The sequence below is a fragment of the Jaculus jaculus genome, chromosome 6, assembly GCF_020740685.1.
Source record: "Jaculus jaculus isolate mJacJac1 chromosome 6, mJacJac1.mat.Y.cur, whole genome shotgun sequence".
Lineage (NCBI taxonomy): Eukaryota > Metazoa > Chordata > Mammalia > Rodentia > Dipodidae > Jaculus > Jaculus jaculus.
In genome coordinates this window covers 61,235,906-61,253,489 of record NC_059107.1, presented here as the reverse complement: position 1 = coordinate 61,253,489, position 17,584 = coordinate 61,235,906, and the positions used below count along the sequence as shown (strand labels likewise).

Here is a 17,584-nt window from a genome sequence, read left to right as displayed (position 1 = left end):
CTGGTAAAAATTCAGAGCACCAAGGAATTGCAGTATTTATTCCCTATTGCTCAATTTTTTTTTTTTTTTACCCTTATTCTTAAGCTATTGCCATCTGCCCACATTTCAGCCAGCAAGAAGAAAGGGAAAGAAAAAAATTTTTCTTCCTGTAAGGATACTTCTCAGAAATTATACTTTTTATGCTGCCAGCCAGTCTTGGTCATGTGGTCACACCAAGCCAAATTGCCAAGGAAGTTGGCAGACTTTATTCTTGTACTATATGTCCAACTAAAGTTAGAACCCTTTTGTAAAGGAGAGCAAAGATGGGTATTGGAGAACAGCTTTTACTTTTGCACAATTATAAACTAGAAACATATTTAAGAACAGAAAGTGCTTTTTTACATACTGTTTTTCCTTTTTTTTCCACGTGTGTGTGTTCATGTTGTGCATATGGGTATGTGGGCATGTGTATGCCTATGCATGTAAGGGAAAAAGGACAGCCTCGACTCACATTCCTCAGGAACAGTGGCCACTATTTACTTATTATTCATTCCTTCATTTATAGATAGGGTCTCTGGCTTGCCTGGAGTTCATGAATTGGGCTACTGACCAGCAAGCTCCAGGGCTCCCCCTATCTCTGCCTCCCTAGAGCTGGGATTACAGGTGCATGCCCCATGCCCAGCATTTTTATGTAGATTTTGGGAATCAATTCAGATCCTCATACTTGCAAGGCATGTGCTTTACTGATTGTGCTCTCTTTCTCTCTATCCCTATGTTTTTTTAATGCAAGAATGAAAGAGATAGAGAATTGGCGTGCCAGGGCCTTAGCCATTGCAGTTGAACTCTAGACACTTGTGCCCCCTTGTGCGTTTGTGCAACCCTGCATGCTTATGTCATTTTGTGCTTCTGGCTTAACATGGGACCTGGAGAGTTGAACATGAGTCCTTAAGCTTCATAGGCAAGTGCCTTAACCCTTAACCGTTAAGCCATCTCTCCTACCTGTTTTTTTTTTTTTTTTAAGAAGTTAGATCGTATTCTGGAAAGCACTTCAAACTTTCATGTCTCTCTCTCTCTCTCTTTTTTTTTTTTTTTTTTTTTTTTGCTGCTGCTAAATTAACATTGCTGAAGAAGTTTTCATTGTGTCAGTCTCTAGTAAACTTTGTCACCATTGTCCTTTATTAAAATGGAGCTCTTTTAGGATGATAAACAACCTTTACAGCTCTAGTTCTATCTGCTTTTTCCCCTTTTTTATTGACAATTTCCATAATTATAGACAATAAAACATATTAGTTCTCCCCCCCCCACTTTCCCCTTTGCAACTCTACTCTCAATCATGTCCCCTCCCCCTTCAATCAGTGTCTCTTTCATTTTCATGTCATGATCTTTTACTCCTGTTATGATGGTTTTATGTAGGTAGTGTCAGGCACTGTGAGTTCATGGATATCCAGGACATTTTGTATCTGGAAGAATGCAGTGTAAGGAGTCCTACCCTTTACATTCTTCCTGCCACCTCTTCTGCAATGGACTCTGAGCCTTGGATGATGTGATAGAGATATTTCAGTGCTGAGCATTCCTCTACAACTTTTTCTCAGCACTGTAGTGCCTTTTGAGTCATCCCAGAGGTCACCACCATCTGAAAAGAGAAGCTTCTATAACCAAAAGTAAGAGTAGCATTAATAGGCCCAGTGGCACACGTCTTTAATTCCAGCACTTGGGAGGTAGAGGTAGGAAGATCACTGTGAATTTGAGGCCACCCTTAGACTACATAGTGAATTCCAGATCAGCCTGAGATATAGTATGTATGTACGTATGAAAATTAAGGGAAGTGCTTACTGAGCAGTTTGGTGAGCATACTGTGTCTTTTACCCAGACACCAGCAGGTATTTCACCCCTAGGGCTCATGACTTCCCCTATCATAGGTTTTTAGTATCAAGCATGTATTCCCTTCCATGGAGCAGCCCTCCAGTCCAATTGGAGAGCAGTTGGTTTCCCCCATAATAGATGTGCACCCTTTGACTCATTTGGCCTGACTGGCCAATCTTAAGGCTTACAGTGTACATTCTTATTTATCTGCACTGATGACTTCTCTCTCTCCCATGAAGCTGCATGCAGCATAGCTTTTTCCAGCTTTCTGTCATCTGGTCTACATGGAAGAGGTTTGCAGCTCAGCTCCAGCAAAGATTCTCCATGACCTTGCAGCCCAAGCATGTGGAATCTTCAGCCATAGGGTGTTTTCATCACTAGTGAAACCAAGAGTCTTGGCAATGGCCTGTAATGATCTTGGGGCATCAGTGACCTCCCTGGGCAACAACTGGAACGTATCCCGTCCTTGACACTGAAAATTTTCTAGCAGCTATCTATGGGCTTCTAGGTATACCCTTGTGCAGAAGAAGTAAGGTTCCATATGACTTATTCATACCCTCTTAGATTTTGGTTAACTCTCCCCCACCCTTCCTTTACTCAATTCTTCCCCTGTCCTCACTTAAGCCTTTCTATCCCCAGTAATCTGTTCTTCTACTTACTATACACAATACCATCCCCTTAAGTCCTCCCCTCTCCTCCCTCCTGTATAGCCCCTTTCTGGCTTACTGGCTTCTGCTACTAAATTTTATTAAGAAAAATGAAATTTGCAGGGAAATAGATGGACCTGGAAAGGATTATATGTGAGTTGGAATAAATCTCTGCTTTTTCTTATAGACTGTATAACCAGACAGACCATACACATGATGTCTTAGATGCTTAGTGGCTTTTCAGACTCCTGTCTTTGCTTATGTAATCACCTTTGCTTATAATTTCTTTCTCTTTCCACCTCAAATTATATCCCAGCTTCCAAGGCTCAAACCCAGTTGTCCAGAGTCTTTTTCAGTCCAATTTGGATTTTAAACATTATTACTGATATATTTTTCAATGCTATTAACAATTTCTTCCACATAGTCAATGTTAAGGGGCATTTTGAATATTTTTGTCAACGTCCTGACTCCACTATATATTAATTTTACTCTTAGGTTCCAGTGGTGCTGTTGCTGTACAAGTACAAGACAGAATGACTGAAAGTCTGCCAGGCACTAAAACCATGACACAGAAAGAGGAGATCCATAATAAGAAGACCATTCCTAAGGAAGTCTGTCCAGAAGAGAAAGAAGCCTTAGACTTAGATCTTTCTGGTAATTGTGCATGTCCACATCTGTTCATTCTGATGAAAATGCAGTTTCATGCTTTTTTTTTTTTTTTTTTGAGACTGAAAGAGAGAGAAACAGAGAGAGAGAATTGGTGTTCTAGGACATCTAGCCATTGAAGTCAAACTCCAGACAAGTGCATCACCTTGAGTGCATATGCAACCTTGCAAGCTGTGTCACCTTGTGTGTCTGGCTTACATGGGACCTGGAGAGTTGAACATGAGTCCTTAGGCTTCTCAGGCAAGCACCTTAACCATTAAGCCATCTCTCTCACCCTCATAATTCATTTTTTAAATGCTCTTACTTATTTTCTTTTTATTTATTTATTCATTTATTTTTATTTTTATATTTTTGGTTTTTCAAGGTAGGGTTTCATTCTAGCCCAGGCTGACCTGAAATTCACTATGTACTCTCAGGGTGCCCTTGAACTCACCATGATCCTCCTACCTCTGCCTCCCGAGTGCAGGGATTAAAGGCGTGCGTCACCACGCCCGGCCCTTACTTATTTTCAAGAAGAGAGATTGAGAATGAGTATGGGTATTCCAGGGCCTCTTGCTTCTGCAAACAAACTCCAGATGCATGTACCACTTTGTATATATCTGGTGCTATGTACTGGAAAATTGAACCCAAGATGGCATGCTTGGCAAACAAGTGCCTTTAACTGCTTAGCTATCTACCCAGCCCAACTTCAGGATTTAAACAGAGATACCTTATCTGGTTTTTCTTTCTTTGTTTTTAATTGTAAATACATATATACATATATCATTTCAATGATGCCTTGTCTATGTGGACATATATGTTGATCTATAAGAGAATTGTTACCACTGAGAAAAGGCATATAGAAACAGAGCTACAAGTAAATATAGTGAACCCACCATATCCATGGATTCTGTATTGATTTAACCAACTTTGAATTGAAAATATTGGAGAAAAAAATGCCTCTCTTGAACAAGTACAGACTTTTTCTTAATCATTCTCTAAGCAGTATAATATAACCACTAGTAGAACTTACATTGTTTTTGGTATTGTAAGTAATTTAGTAATGATTTAAAGTATAGGAGAAGATGAGCATATGCATACATACATGCAGACCTCCTGTTTGTTTGTTTGTTTGTTTGTTTGTTTGTTTGTTTGTTTGTTTGTTTTGAGGCACTTGAGCATCTGAATTTTGACATCTGTAGGAGATCCTGGAACCAACCAATTCCGCAAGACACTAAGGAGTGACTAGACCCAAGGCAAATGCTGTTAAAAGTGTAGTATCATGTTTCAATATTGAGGATGTAACTGCTTGAGCTAAAGTCAAACCAGTTACTATTTCAATGGGGAAAAACCTTAAAACTGAAGATATTCCAGAAGACTATGAAAAATACTGATAATATCAATATAAACTTTCTTTATACAGTTTAACGGGACCAAAAATCGAATCAATTTCTGTTTGCCTATGGTCCTAATTTTCTGGCACAAAAGAAAGAAAGCATACAAAACACAGACCATTACTATCAAGCTATCAAATCACACTTCTGAGAGGAAGATAGAAGAATAGCCATATAAAGAGATGTCTTGTGAAACTTCTTCCCTGGAGAGATAGAAACGCATGTCTCTTTACCTCAGATAGCGCATAGATGATAGACCAAAATATGATTACACCAGTTTTGGTGCAACAATGAGAAATAGCTCAGCAATTAAGGTGCTTGCCTGCAAGGCCTAACAATCCAGGTTTGGTTCCTGAGTACCCACATAAAGCTAGATGCACAGAGAGGCACATGCCTCTGGAGTTCATTTGCAGTGGCTGGATGCCCTGTAGTGCCCAGTCTGTGTCTCTGTCTCTCTCTGCTTGCAAATAAATAAATAAAAAGACTAAATGGGGCTGGAGAGATGGCTTAGCGGTTAAGCGCTTGCCTGTGAAGCCTAAGGACCCCGGTTCGAGGCTCGGTTCCCCAGGTCCCACGTTAGCCAGATGCACAAGGGGGCGCACGCGTCTGGAGTTCGTTTGCAGAGGCTGGAAGCCCTGGCTCGCCCATTCTCTCTCTCTCCCTCTATCTGTCTTTCTCTCTGTGTCTGTCGCTCTCAAATAAATAAATAAATAATTAAAAAAAATAAAATAAAATAAAATAAAAAAGACTAAATGGATAAAGAAAATATAAATTATTATTGGTCAACTAAAGAACTTGGATATGGATGTGGAAGCCAAAGGTCAATGATGGGTGTCTTCTGTAGTCACTCTCCACCTTTTTTGAGACAGAATTGCACACTAAACCTGGAACTCACTAATTAAGCTATACTGGCTAGTTAGCAAGCCCTGGGAATCCCTCCTCAGTGCTATGAATATAGGTGTGTGCTGTCATTTCAGCTTTTACATGGATGCTAGGGATCTGAAGTCAGGTCCTCATGTTTGTATGGCAAGCACTTTGAACCATTTCTGCAGTCCTCCTTTTTGATTTTCCTTTTGCAGTTTATTGACTACTAACAATTGATTTTAGATGTTGACTAACTCAAAAAGAAACTCTGTATCCTTTAGCTATCACCCTCTCTCTTCACTGTCTCCTCTGAAATTTAAACATGAAAGTATAACTGCCAGGCATGGTGGTGCACACCTTTAATCCCAGAACTGGGGAGGGTCACTGTGAGTTCGAGGCCAGCCTGAGACTACATAGTAAATTCCAGATCAGCCTGGGTGTTGCAGTCCAGTTCACATTGCTGATAGAAATCACCTGACCAAGAGAAGCTTCTGGGAAAAAGAGGTTTATTTTGGCTTACAGGCTCAAGGGGAAGCTCCACAATGGCAGGGGAAAACGATGGCATTAGCAGAGGGTGGATATCACCCTCTGGCCAACTTAAGGTGGACAACAGCAACAGGAGAGTATGCCAAACACTGGCAAGAGGAAACTTGCTGTAACACCATAAGCCTGCCCCTAACAATATACTCCCTCCAAGAGACATTAATTCCCAAATCTCTATCAGCTGAGCACCTAGCATTCAGAGCACCTTAGTTTATGGGGGTCACCTAAATCAAACCACCACACTGGGCTACAAGAAGACCCTACCTCAAAAAAAAAAAAAAGTATAACTTCTGTACACCCTCACCACCTTTGTTTATAACAAAAGTGACTCCCCCATTTCTGAGTATATCATGCATGATACTGAGCTAAGTCATAGCCAGCCTAGAGGGTGTGAAATACCAAAATACCATCTCATTTTGTTGTTGGCTTGTGTAGCCTTGAAGATGATGTGTATCTTTTCACTATTTATTTTTTCCAGTTTGATGAGTGTCTATTCATTGGGGAGATAATCTGTTCCTAGCCTGGTGACTATTGAGCTGATCTGTAAATATTGTAATCTATTCTGTGGATTCTCCTTTTCTCTTCGCTGCTTTTTTTGTTTGTTTGTTTTTGTTTTTCAAGGTAGGGTCTCAGTCTGGTCCAGGCTGATCTGGAATTCACTATGTAGTCTCAGGGTGGCCTCAAACTCATGGCGATTCTCCTACCTCTACCTCCCAAGTGCACTACCACACCAGGCTTTGCTGCTTTAAAAAAAAAAATACTTAATTTTTCTTGAGAGTGAGTGAGCAAGAGAAAGAGGCAGATAGAGGGACAGAGAGATGGTCATGCCAGGGTCTCTATCCACTGCAAATGAACTCTAGACACATGCTCCTCTTTGTGCATCTTGCTTTATGTGAGTACCGGGAAGTCAAACTCAAGTCCTTGGGCTTTGCAGGCAAGTGCCTTAATTGCTGGGCCATCTCTCCAGCCCTTTGCTGGCTTTGTTTTGTTTTTTTTCTGATACTCAGTAGTTGAACCCAGGTTTTTCTGCATGCTAAGTAAATACTCCACCACTGAGATATATCCTCAGTCCATTTATTAATCTGTTTATAGGTAGTCTTACTAATTACCCAGGTTGACCTTGACCATGTGATTTTCCTGTCTCAGCCTTCCAAATACCTGTGATTATAAATTTGGGCTACCAACTCTGGCTTGTGTTCCGAATAATATCTTTTGAAGCACAGAACTTTATTTTTTCTTTTCTTTTCTTTTCTTTTCTTTTCTTTTCTTTTCTTTTTTTTTTTGTAATGAGAGAAAGAACATGCACACAAGAGAGAGAATGAATTGGTGTGCCAAGGCCTCCAAGCTACTACAATCGAACTCCAGATGTGTGTGCCACCTTGTGTACATGTGCAACCTTGCACACTTGCATCACCTTGTTCATCTGGTTTATGTGGGATCTGGAGAATCAAACATGGGTCCCTGGGTTTCAAAGGCAAGCACCTTAACTGCTAATCCATCTCTCTAGCCCAGAAGTTTCTGTTTTGATAAAAGTATAATTTAATTATTTTAGCTTTTGGTTTTGGTAGCATAGCTAAGAATCCTTTGCTAAATCCAAAGTCATAGCTGGGTGTGGTAGCACACACCTTTAATCCCAGCACTTGGGAGGCAGAAGTAGGAGGATTGCCAAGAGTTAGAGGCCATCTGGTAGACTACATAAGTGAATTCCAGGTCAGCCTGAGGTAGAGTGAGACCTGACCTTGAAACCGAAACACAAAAAACAAAAAAGAGAGAGAGAAAGAAAGGAAGGAAGGGAGGGAGAGAGGAAGGGCAGAGAAGGGAGGGGAAGGGAATCCAAGATCATGACACTATACCCTTATGTTTGCTTCTAAGCATTTTATAATCATCTCTTACATTTAGATCAGATTATTGTATGTGATAGGAGATAAGAATCTAACTTCTTTGCATTCCATGTAGATATCCAATTATCAGAGCACTATCTCTTAAAATGCTATTATTTCCTCATCAAAAGATTCTGGCTTATATAAAAATAACTTGCCATAGATGTATAGTTTTATTTCTGTACTCTGATAATATTCTATTGACCTGCGTATTTATGACAGTACCAATCTATCTTGATTACTGTTGATTTATGGTAAGTTTTGAAATAGGGAAGAATGAAGTCTCTACCTTCTTTTTAAAATATTCTTATTGCCAGATGTGCTGGCACATGCCTTTAATCCCAGCACTTGGGAGGCAGAGGTAGGAGGATCACCATCAGTTTGAGGCCACCCTAAGACTGCATGTGAATTCCAGGTCAGCCTGAGCTAGAGTGAGACCCTACCTCAAAAAACCAAGATATATATGTATATTTCTTACTTATTTATTTGTGAGGGAGAGGTGGGGGAGAGAAGGAGTATGCCAGGGCCTCTTGCTGCTGCAAATGAACTCTAGATGCAAGCACCATTCTATGCATCTGGCTTTACATAGGTACTGGGGAATCAAACCCAGGCCTTTAGACTTTGCAAGCAAGCTAACTGCTGAGCCATCTCTACAGCCCCTCTATCTTCATTGTATTTTTCAGAACCATGTTTTCTATTCTGAGTCCCATAAAATTGCATATGAATTTTAGAATTATCATGGCAGTATGTTCTTTTACTCCATGACACAAGGTGCTTTCCATTTATTCACATGTTTAGTTCCACAGCAGTGCATTGTAGTTTTTTTAAATTTTATTTATGAGAGAGAGAAAGCAAGAGAGAGAATTGGCATGCTAGGGCCTCCAGCCACTGTAGTCGAACTCCAGACACTTCCACTCCCTTGTGCCCATATGCGACCTTGCACACTTGTGCCACCTTGTGCACACCTTGTGCATCTGGCTTATGTGGGACCTGAAGAGTCAAACATGGATCCTTAGGCTTCGCAGGCAAGCACCTTAATGGCTAAGCCGTTTCTCCAGCCCTATTTTTTCTTTGTTTACTTGGGGGGGTTGGGAATGGTAGATAAAGAGTGAATGGGCATGCCAGGCCTTCAGCCACTGCAAACAAACTCCAGGCACTTGCACCACCTTGTGCATCTCGCTTATGTGGGTCCTGGGGCATCGAATCTGAGTCATTTTGGCTTTGCAGGCAAGTGCTTTAACCGCTAAGCCATCCCTCCAGCTCTGCATTGTAGTTTTGAGTGTAAATTCTGAAATTCTTTTAATTCAAACTCATTTCTGAGTATGTTATTTTAATATTGTCATGATTAGAATTGTATATTCTTTTTAAATTTTATTTTTATTTTATTTATTTGAGAGAGAGATTGGGTGTGCCAGGACAGAACTCCAGAAGCATGTGCCACATTGTGCATCTGGCTTACATGGATCCTGAGAAGTCGAACCTGGGTCCTTTGGCTTTGCAGGTGTGCACCTTATCCAGTCAGCCATCCCTCCAGCACTAGAATTGTATATTCTTAATTGTATATAGGTATTTGAGAAATTCCGTATTCATTAATTATTATATTTTTATAGGTGCCTATTTCTCTTAAAATAATTTGTTTGTACCTATTTGTATACCATTACATATTGAAACTGCTTTTCTTCTATTTGGTATGGTAAGAATAGCCATATATACATGTCTATATTTATCATATTCCATATTTACTTATGTTTGTGCTAGAATTCTTAAAATTTTCTTTGTCAGTTTATTTACTACAGGCATATAAAATTCAGTTTTAAATACCTATTTTTTCATTCTGAAACCTTCCAGAGATCTTTTATTAGTTTGTACAGGTTACCTACAGAAGGCTAGAATTGAGTTAAGGACATTTAATTTTGTAAAATATTTTATTTATTTATCTATTTGAAAGGAGAGGGAGAAAGAGAGAGTGAGAGAATGGATGCACCAGGGCCTCTTGCCACTGCAGACAAACTCCAAATGCATACACCACTTGTGCATCTGGCTTTACATGGATACTAGAGAATTGAACCCAGGACGTCAGGTTTCGCAAGCAAACTCTAACCACTGAGCCATCTCTCTAGCCCCAGGACATTTAAATATTAAGGTGACACTGCGTGCATCCAAATGGATATATCAAATTTATAGGTAAGTATATGAATGTAGGCCTAAGAGAGAAGTTAGCTTATAGTACAAACTTCAGAGTGGTTAGTGGTATGAAAGTACTTCTAAAACCCACAAGTAGAGATGAGATAGCCATAAAAGGTGATCTAGAATGATAGCATGGTTTGTAGTGGTGATATGTGAATATCATTGATCATACTAGTAAGAGCAGCAGTCCAGTGGTGTGGCCATACTCAGGAGTAATTTGAAGAAAGAATTTGGGTAGGGAAAGGGGTTAAAAAGCAGGAACATGGATAATTTCCACTTTTTCAACTTTATTGTGAAGAACAAAGAAGTGGTTACCTGGAGGAGGAGCCAAGGGCTTTCTAATGGATTCTATCATGCTTGTGGAAGTGATCCTATGATGAGGAACAACCTGAGCACTCTCAAATCAATAAATTAATTAATTAAAAAAAAAAAGAAAAAACAAAAACAAAAAGGGGCTGGAGAGATAGCTGTGTCTATGAAGCCCAAGAACCCCTGTAAGCCAGATACACAAGGTAGCACATGCAATCTGGGATTCCTTTGCAGTGGCTACAGGCCCTGGCAAGCCTATTCTCTTTCAAGTAAGTAGGTAAATTTTATTTGTATGTATATATATATATGTATATATGAACTTAAAACACAAAAATCTACACTGAGCTTTCACCAGATAGTAAATCTGCTAGTTCCTCAATAGGGACTATGGGAAATAAATCCTCTCTGTAAATTCTGTGCAGCCCAACTTATCTTTCCAGATCTTGGCTCCTTTATTTACCATCTCTCTCCAGCCCTGTTTTTGTTTTTTCAAGGCAGGGTCTCACTATAGACTAGGCTGACCTGAAACTCACTCTTATCTGAACTCATTCAATCTGACTCAAACTTCTCCCTTAGCCTCTCAAGTGCTGGGATTAAAGGCATGTGCCACCAAGCCTGGCTAAGTTCCTTTTTTCAGTTGAGAATTTTAACACACAAACAGACTATAATTTAATCATAATCTCTCCCATTACCCTATTTTGTTTCCCTTCCCTCACCCTCATTCTACTTTGCCTCTCCTCTTTCCACATAGTTCTATTTTAATGCCTCATTCTTTTTGTTCTCCTCCATCCTCTATATCCAAATGTTGATGTGGGGCTGGAGAGATGGCTTAGTGGTTAAGCGCTTGCCTGTGAAGCCTAAGGACCCCTGTTCGAGGCTCAGTTCCCCAGGTCCCACGTTAGCCAGATGCACAAGGGGGCGCACGCGTCTGGAGTTCGTTTGCAGTGGCTGGAAGCCCTGACGCGCCCATTCTCTCTCTCTCCCTCTGTCTTTCTCTCTGTGTCTGTCGCTCTCAAATAAATAAATAAATAAAAATGTTGATGGGCTCAGTATTATGAAGGTTGTGTGGAGGTTAGCAACATCTACTGTGAGGTCACGAGTTCACCAGAGGAGTGTCCCAAAGTGTACTCCTCCCATCCTCTGACACATACATTCTTTCCACTCCCTCTGCCATGATGTTCCCTGAGCCTTGGAGGCTATGATAGAGATGTCTCATTCTCAACTTCCAAGGTAACACCTTGGTGCTTTGTCCTCCATGGAGGCAAGGAACTTAGACCGTGTTCTCACTTAATGGAAAGCAAAAAAGGAACTATACAGGATCTTTCAAGGCCCTTTATTTTTTATTTGTCTATTTATTTATGAGAGAGAGAATGGGCATGACAGGGCCTACAGCCACTGCAAACAAACTGCAGATACATGTGCACGCTTGTGCATCTGACTTACATGGGTACTAGGGAATCAAACCTGGGTCTTTAGGCTTTGCAGGCAAGCACCTTAACAGCTAAACCATCTCTCCATCCCTTAAGGCCCTTTATAAAAGCACTAATCCCATTCACAAAGGAAGTCTTTGGAACCTAATCACCTCCTGAAGGCCCCACCTCTTAATACTGTTACACTAGAGATTAAGCTTAAATGTGAATTTCAGAGCACAAACATTGTAATATATAATTTCTTTCAAAAATGCTTCTTTTAAGCCAGACGTGATGCACACCTTTAATCCCAGCACTTGGGATAGAAGGCAGAGTTAGGATTGCTGTGAGTTCCAGGTCACTCTGGGGATGAGTGAAGACCCTACCTCAAAAAAGGAGAAAAAAAATTCTTTTGACATAGAATGATTGTCAAAGAGCAAGAGTAAAAGTTAATAAATCTTATACTGTGTATATTTTACCACAATAAATTAGAGAGAAAAGCAAAGATGATTCATAGAAAAGGTATCATAAATATAGAAAGGTTTATTTTTGTTTGTTTGTTTGTTTGTTTTTTGCTGGCATGGTGGTGCACACCTTTAATCCCAGCAGGCAGAGGTAGGAGGATTGCCATGAGCTCAAGGCCACCCTGAAACCACATAGTGAATTTAGGTCAACCTAAGCCAGAGCAAGACTCTACCTCACAAAACCAAAAAAAAAAAACTTTTTTTTTTTTTCTCTAGGCCTACTTAATGACAAATGATGCATTCTGTTTTATTAGTAGGATTTTTTGTTTGTTTGTTTGTTTGTTTTTCAAGGTAGAGTCTTGCTTTAGCCTAGGCTGACCTGGAATTCACTGTGTAGTCTCAGGGTGGCCTTGAACTCATGGTGATCCTCCTACCTCTGCCCCAAGTGCTGGGATTAAAGGCGTGCACCACCATGCTTGGCAGGATTAATTTTTTTTTTTTTTTTTTTATGAAAGGGCACCACACTAGCAAATGATGAATACGTCAAGGATCTAAACTTGAGATCTGAGAATTAAAGTGCCTTCTTTGAGGCCACACAGCTCTGTCACATAATGACAGCCCAGAGTCTAGATGTTTTGATACATGCTAGTCTGGCAGCTAAACACATGCTATGAATCTTTCAGGTGGACAGTAAATTTTCTAACTTTTAAGTTATTCTCTTCTGTCTTTGCTCTGTGTCTGAAGAACGCAATACAAATAGTATTTCTAATGGGAATACAAATATTTCTAAATTCTTAATTTTTTTTTTCCTTTTTAGAGTCAGAATGCCATTCAGAATTTGAAAATACAACTCATTCTGTCTTCAGATCAGCCAAGTTTTACTTTCATCGTCCAGTGCATCCACCAAATGATCAAGACTTTTGCCATGAATCTTTGGGAAGAAGTGTTTTCATGAGGCATTCTTGGAAAGATTTCTTTCATCATCATTCAGATACACATAGAGAACATATCTGTCTTTCCCCTCCTTATCCACTTGTGGACAAGACTATGGTGGATTATACCAGAATAAAGAGCCTCAGCATAGATGTGAATGTGGAAGACAATAAAATGATGCACACTAAAAGTCAGGCCAGAGATCCAAAAAATAAAAGGCAAATTAATGATTCAAAAAGGGACCAGAAGGTCACCCCAGAAGTAACAACTCAGCACACTGTTAGTTTGAACGAACTCTGGAGCAAGTACCAGGAGCGACAGAAGCAACAGAAACCACCTGATGTCTGTGATAGGAAAGAACTGTCTTTGGTGGAAAGACTTGATCGTTTGGCTAAACTGCTTCAGAACCCCATCACACATTCACTGCAGGCCTCAGAGAGAGACAATAGCAGAGGGAGGCAAAATGTTAAGGGATGGAGTTATGGTAAACAGCAGAAAAGCAAGCTGCAGAAGCAGTGCAAAAGCCTAGAGAGGGGCCATGAAGGTGATTTTAGGAAAGGCAAGGTACTTTCTCATCAACCTGGGAGGTCCAATCAGATTAAGATTGAACAAATTAAATTTGATAAATATATTTTGAGCAAACAGCCAAATTTTAATTACATCAGCAACACCACTTCAGATTCTAGACCCTCAGAGGAAAGTGATCTGCTCACAGATAGTCCCACCTACGTTCTTTCTAGCACCACTTCTCCTGTGGACTCAGATATATTGACTCAAACTGATAAAGACGTGACTTTGCATGAAAGAAGTAGCTCCATTTCCACCATTGACACTGCCCGGTTGATCCATGCTTTTGGTCATGAAAGACTATGTTTGTCACCAAGGCGAATTAAATTATATAGTAGCATCACCAACCAACAGAAGAGATACCTTGAGAAGCGGTGCAAGCACAACAAGAAATCACTGAGTATAGGCCATCCCCAAATGACTTCTGAGCACACCAAAAGGAGGCACATCCAGGTACATGGCTACAAATTCCATCTGGCAATGTGACTGCCTTTTTCATGGACTTTTAGTTAATTTCTGCAAACAGGTGAAACAAAGCCATTTGCCCTTTCCTCACTATAACATTTCTTAACAACTGGAAAAGAGTGAGAAAGTGTAGTACAGTGCTATTGTTTGTTGTCATTCTTTTCACCAACATTCATTTACCAAGGCCCTTCGAATGGCTTAGATTCTGCAAGTTACGTCCTAACATGGGGAACTTCAAATTTAGAATGGCCTCTATTCTGCACAGTATTGCCTGGGTTTTCTTTGTTTGTTTGTTTTCTTATTATTATTTCCTCCTGTCTTTCAAGAAGTATTTGATTGCTTTTAAACACACATACAAACATAATATAATTAAAATTTTTAAGTACATGAAGAATTGGGATGATAAAAAAGAGGTAAGCTGCAACATGATTTTTAAACAAATAATTGAAGAAGTGAATGATACAAAAACAAGGTGAAGCTAGGAGCTAAATATATCTGGTAGATGTTTGCTAGAAATTGGCTACAAGCTTGCCATTACGTATTGTAGCATATAGTTAAGAGTTTTGGGATCAGTTACGTTTCATAAAAGTAAACCCGATTTCAAAAGCATTACAGATATATCAGATAGGAATGCTGAACAGAATTTCTTCCAAAGGAAGGTATCATGGGTAACGGATCCTACCACACACTCTTGTGTAGATTTCACAGTACTCCAAAGGTTGTTATGATCGTATTCCTTATTTTACAGAATTAATAAGGACAGATTTCCAGGGGTCAATAAATGCTGATTATTGCTTTACCCAAAAGTAAAATTAGAATCAGGCACAGCGATGCATACATGTAACCCCAGTACTTGGGTGGCTGAGATTGGAGGATCATGAGTCTGAGGCTAGTGTAAGCTACTTAACCTAGATCCTCTCTCAAAAGCAAACAAACAAACAAAGTAAAATAAGAGCCCTCTAAGAAGCCCTCTGTGCATTGAAGTATAGAAAATAAAGTAGAATTTATGTTCATTTCACCCAGTCTTTAAAGTTTTCTATTTTCATGTGTGTACATGTACATATACATATATATACATACAAATATATATATATGTATATATATATTGTTTTTCAAGATAGAGTCTCACTCTAGCTCAGGCTGACCTGGAATTCACTATGTAGTCTCAGGGTAGCCTCGAACTCATGGCGATCCTCCTACCTCTGCCTCCGAGTGCTGGGATTAAAGGCATGTACCACTATGCCTGGCCTATTTTTGAATATTTTTATAAATGGATAATGCCATAAAGTATAAATAAAATCTATTATGGCAGTTTGTGCCCAAAAATATTTTATTGATAGGATTTCATGGAGGCCACTGGCCTAAAGAAAAGGAGATATGAGATGTCCAAATTACCATAACTAATATTTTTCATAATTGAGCTTTAGGTGGATATTAAATGGCAGTGATTTTATATAAATAATGTAATTTTTAAGTAAGAATTCGCAATAACAGATAAGAGAGAGGAGAAAGGATTCATATAGAAAGTGTGGGAGGGCTGGAGAGATGGCTTAGTGGTTAAGGCACTTGCCTGTGAAACCTAAGGACTCAGGTTCAATGCCCCAGAACCCACATAAGCCAGATGCACATGGTGGCACCATGTATCTGGAGTTTGTTTGCAGTGGCTGGAGGCCCTATTGTGCCCATTCTCTCCCTCTCTCACTCTTTCTCTAACAAATAAAAAAATTATTTAAAAAAAGAAAAGAAAGAGTGTGTGTGTGTGTTTTAAAATACAGTTTTCAGTTTTGAGCTAAACATGTTGTATCCTGCCTACAATACCATTTCTTAGGAAACTGAGGCAGGAAAATTACCATAGATTTCAGACCCGGCTAAACTACACAATAAGACCCTGTCTCAAAATAAGAATGTTCATACTTTTGGCCTTTTGAGGGTGAAATAGGGGTATATGCATGTGGAAGCCAGAAGACAACCTTGGACTCATTCTTCAGCAATGCTGTTTATCACTACAGAACCAAGGGGAGGAAAATGAATGCAAGCATGTGGCCTGAGAACACACATGGTAGGCCTGGGAAAACTGTAGAAAGGACAGAAAAAGTACAAAGAGCTCCTGTCATATGGAGGGCAGGAGGGGGTTAAAGAGCCCATGTGAAAAGTAGCGGTTAGAGGGTTCTCCCCTTGTCTTGGCCTGGGGGAAACACCAGAAGTGATGAATGGACCACCAAGAAAAAGAGGCTTGTCCCCTTGCACATATCTATTTATAACCTTATGGTGTTAGGCCCTCTTGAGCCGGAAACTAGGGGCTGTCTCAGGAAGAGGTTAGCCATGATACCAACTTTTGGGGCTAAAAGTGACTAAGCACAATGTTAGGAGTAGATTTAAATCCTAGGAAAGACCTTTCTCCCAGGAGTAACCCAGGTTGTGAAAAAACTGATGTAGGAAAGAGATAAGTCAGATCATACTTGTGATCTATAGCAAAATGGAAACTGCAAGGATAGGTCCAAAGACATTCACTTTCAAGGCCCCAGTGATGCTGATTGCCTAACAAAGCTACCTGACTCCCTCTCGTACCCCCCTCTGTTGAAAAGACACTAACTGCTATTAGAGGAAAGAGGACAATGACTGGTCAGTCAGACTGCTTCTAGCTGAACAGGGGTGTAGAAATAAGGCAGTTAGAGTCTCCCAAAGAGGAGAACTATTCCTCTCTTTTTGAGACAAAGTCTCTCATTGGCCTGGAGCTCACCAACTAGACTAGACTGGCTGGTCAGGGAATTCCATAGATCTTTTAGCTGGGATTATGGACATATACTACCATCCCCAACTTTGCATGGGTACTGGGGATCCACTGTAGCTCTTCCTGCTTGCAAAGCAAGCACTACCCATTGAGCTATCTCCCTAAACCCTTCATTGTTTTTTTATGGATTAATATGCTGTTGTGTGTGGTTATTACATATTGTTATTCAGCCAGTGGTGAACACTTGGATTATTTCCATCCTTTGGCTTTTTGAATAAGCTGTGACAGAATACTTTGTTAGGACACCTGTATGCAATTATTTTGAGTATATACCTAAGGGTAGAAATAATGGGTTATAAGGCAACTCTGTTTCTATGTTTTAAAAATGTTCCATAGTGAATGTCATTTTACATTCCTACCCATTAGTTGTAATAGGGGTCATTCCCCCAGTCCTTCCTACTTTTTTTCCATCTGCATTTTCCCCTCAGTGACTACACTAGTTGCAAAGTTTTTTAGTTTTAATGTCATTGCCAACACTTGTTTTCTGTGTTTTAAATGTATATACTTGTCATGCTGTTATGGTGAGGTGGTTTTTCATTTTCATTGAGCAAGACCCTACTTCAAAACTAAAAATAAGAAGTCCTTTTATTTTGATGTAGTCTAACATATCTTTGGTTTTTCAAGGTAGGATCGTGCTCTAGCCC

The 17,584-nt window shown here is 39.8% G+C and overlaps 1 protein-coding gene across 5 annotated transcripts in view; it reads left to right on the top strand.

Moving 5' to 3' along the window:
- Positions 1–17,584, top strand: part of Alms1 (ALMS1 centrosome and basal body associated protein) — a 193,322-nt gene that overhangs the window by 129,643 nt on the left and 46,095 nt on the right. For all 5 annotated transcript variants that reach the window (XM_045152900.1, XM_045152898.1, XM_045152897.1 and 2 more), the window contains 2 exons: positions 2,985–3,143; positions 13,002–14,137. In XM_045152900.1, coding sequence (XP_045008835.1) covers positions 2,985–3,143; positions 13,002–14,137 — 1,295 coding nt within the window. The remainder of the gene's footprint in view (positions 1–2,984; positions 3,144–13,001; positions 14,138–17,584) is intronic.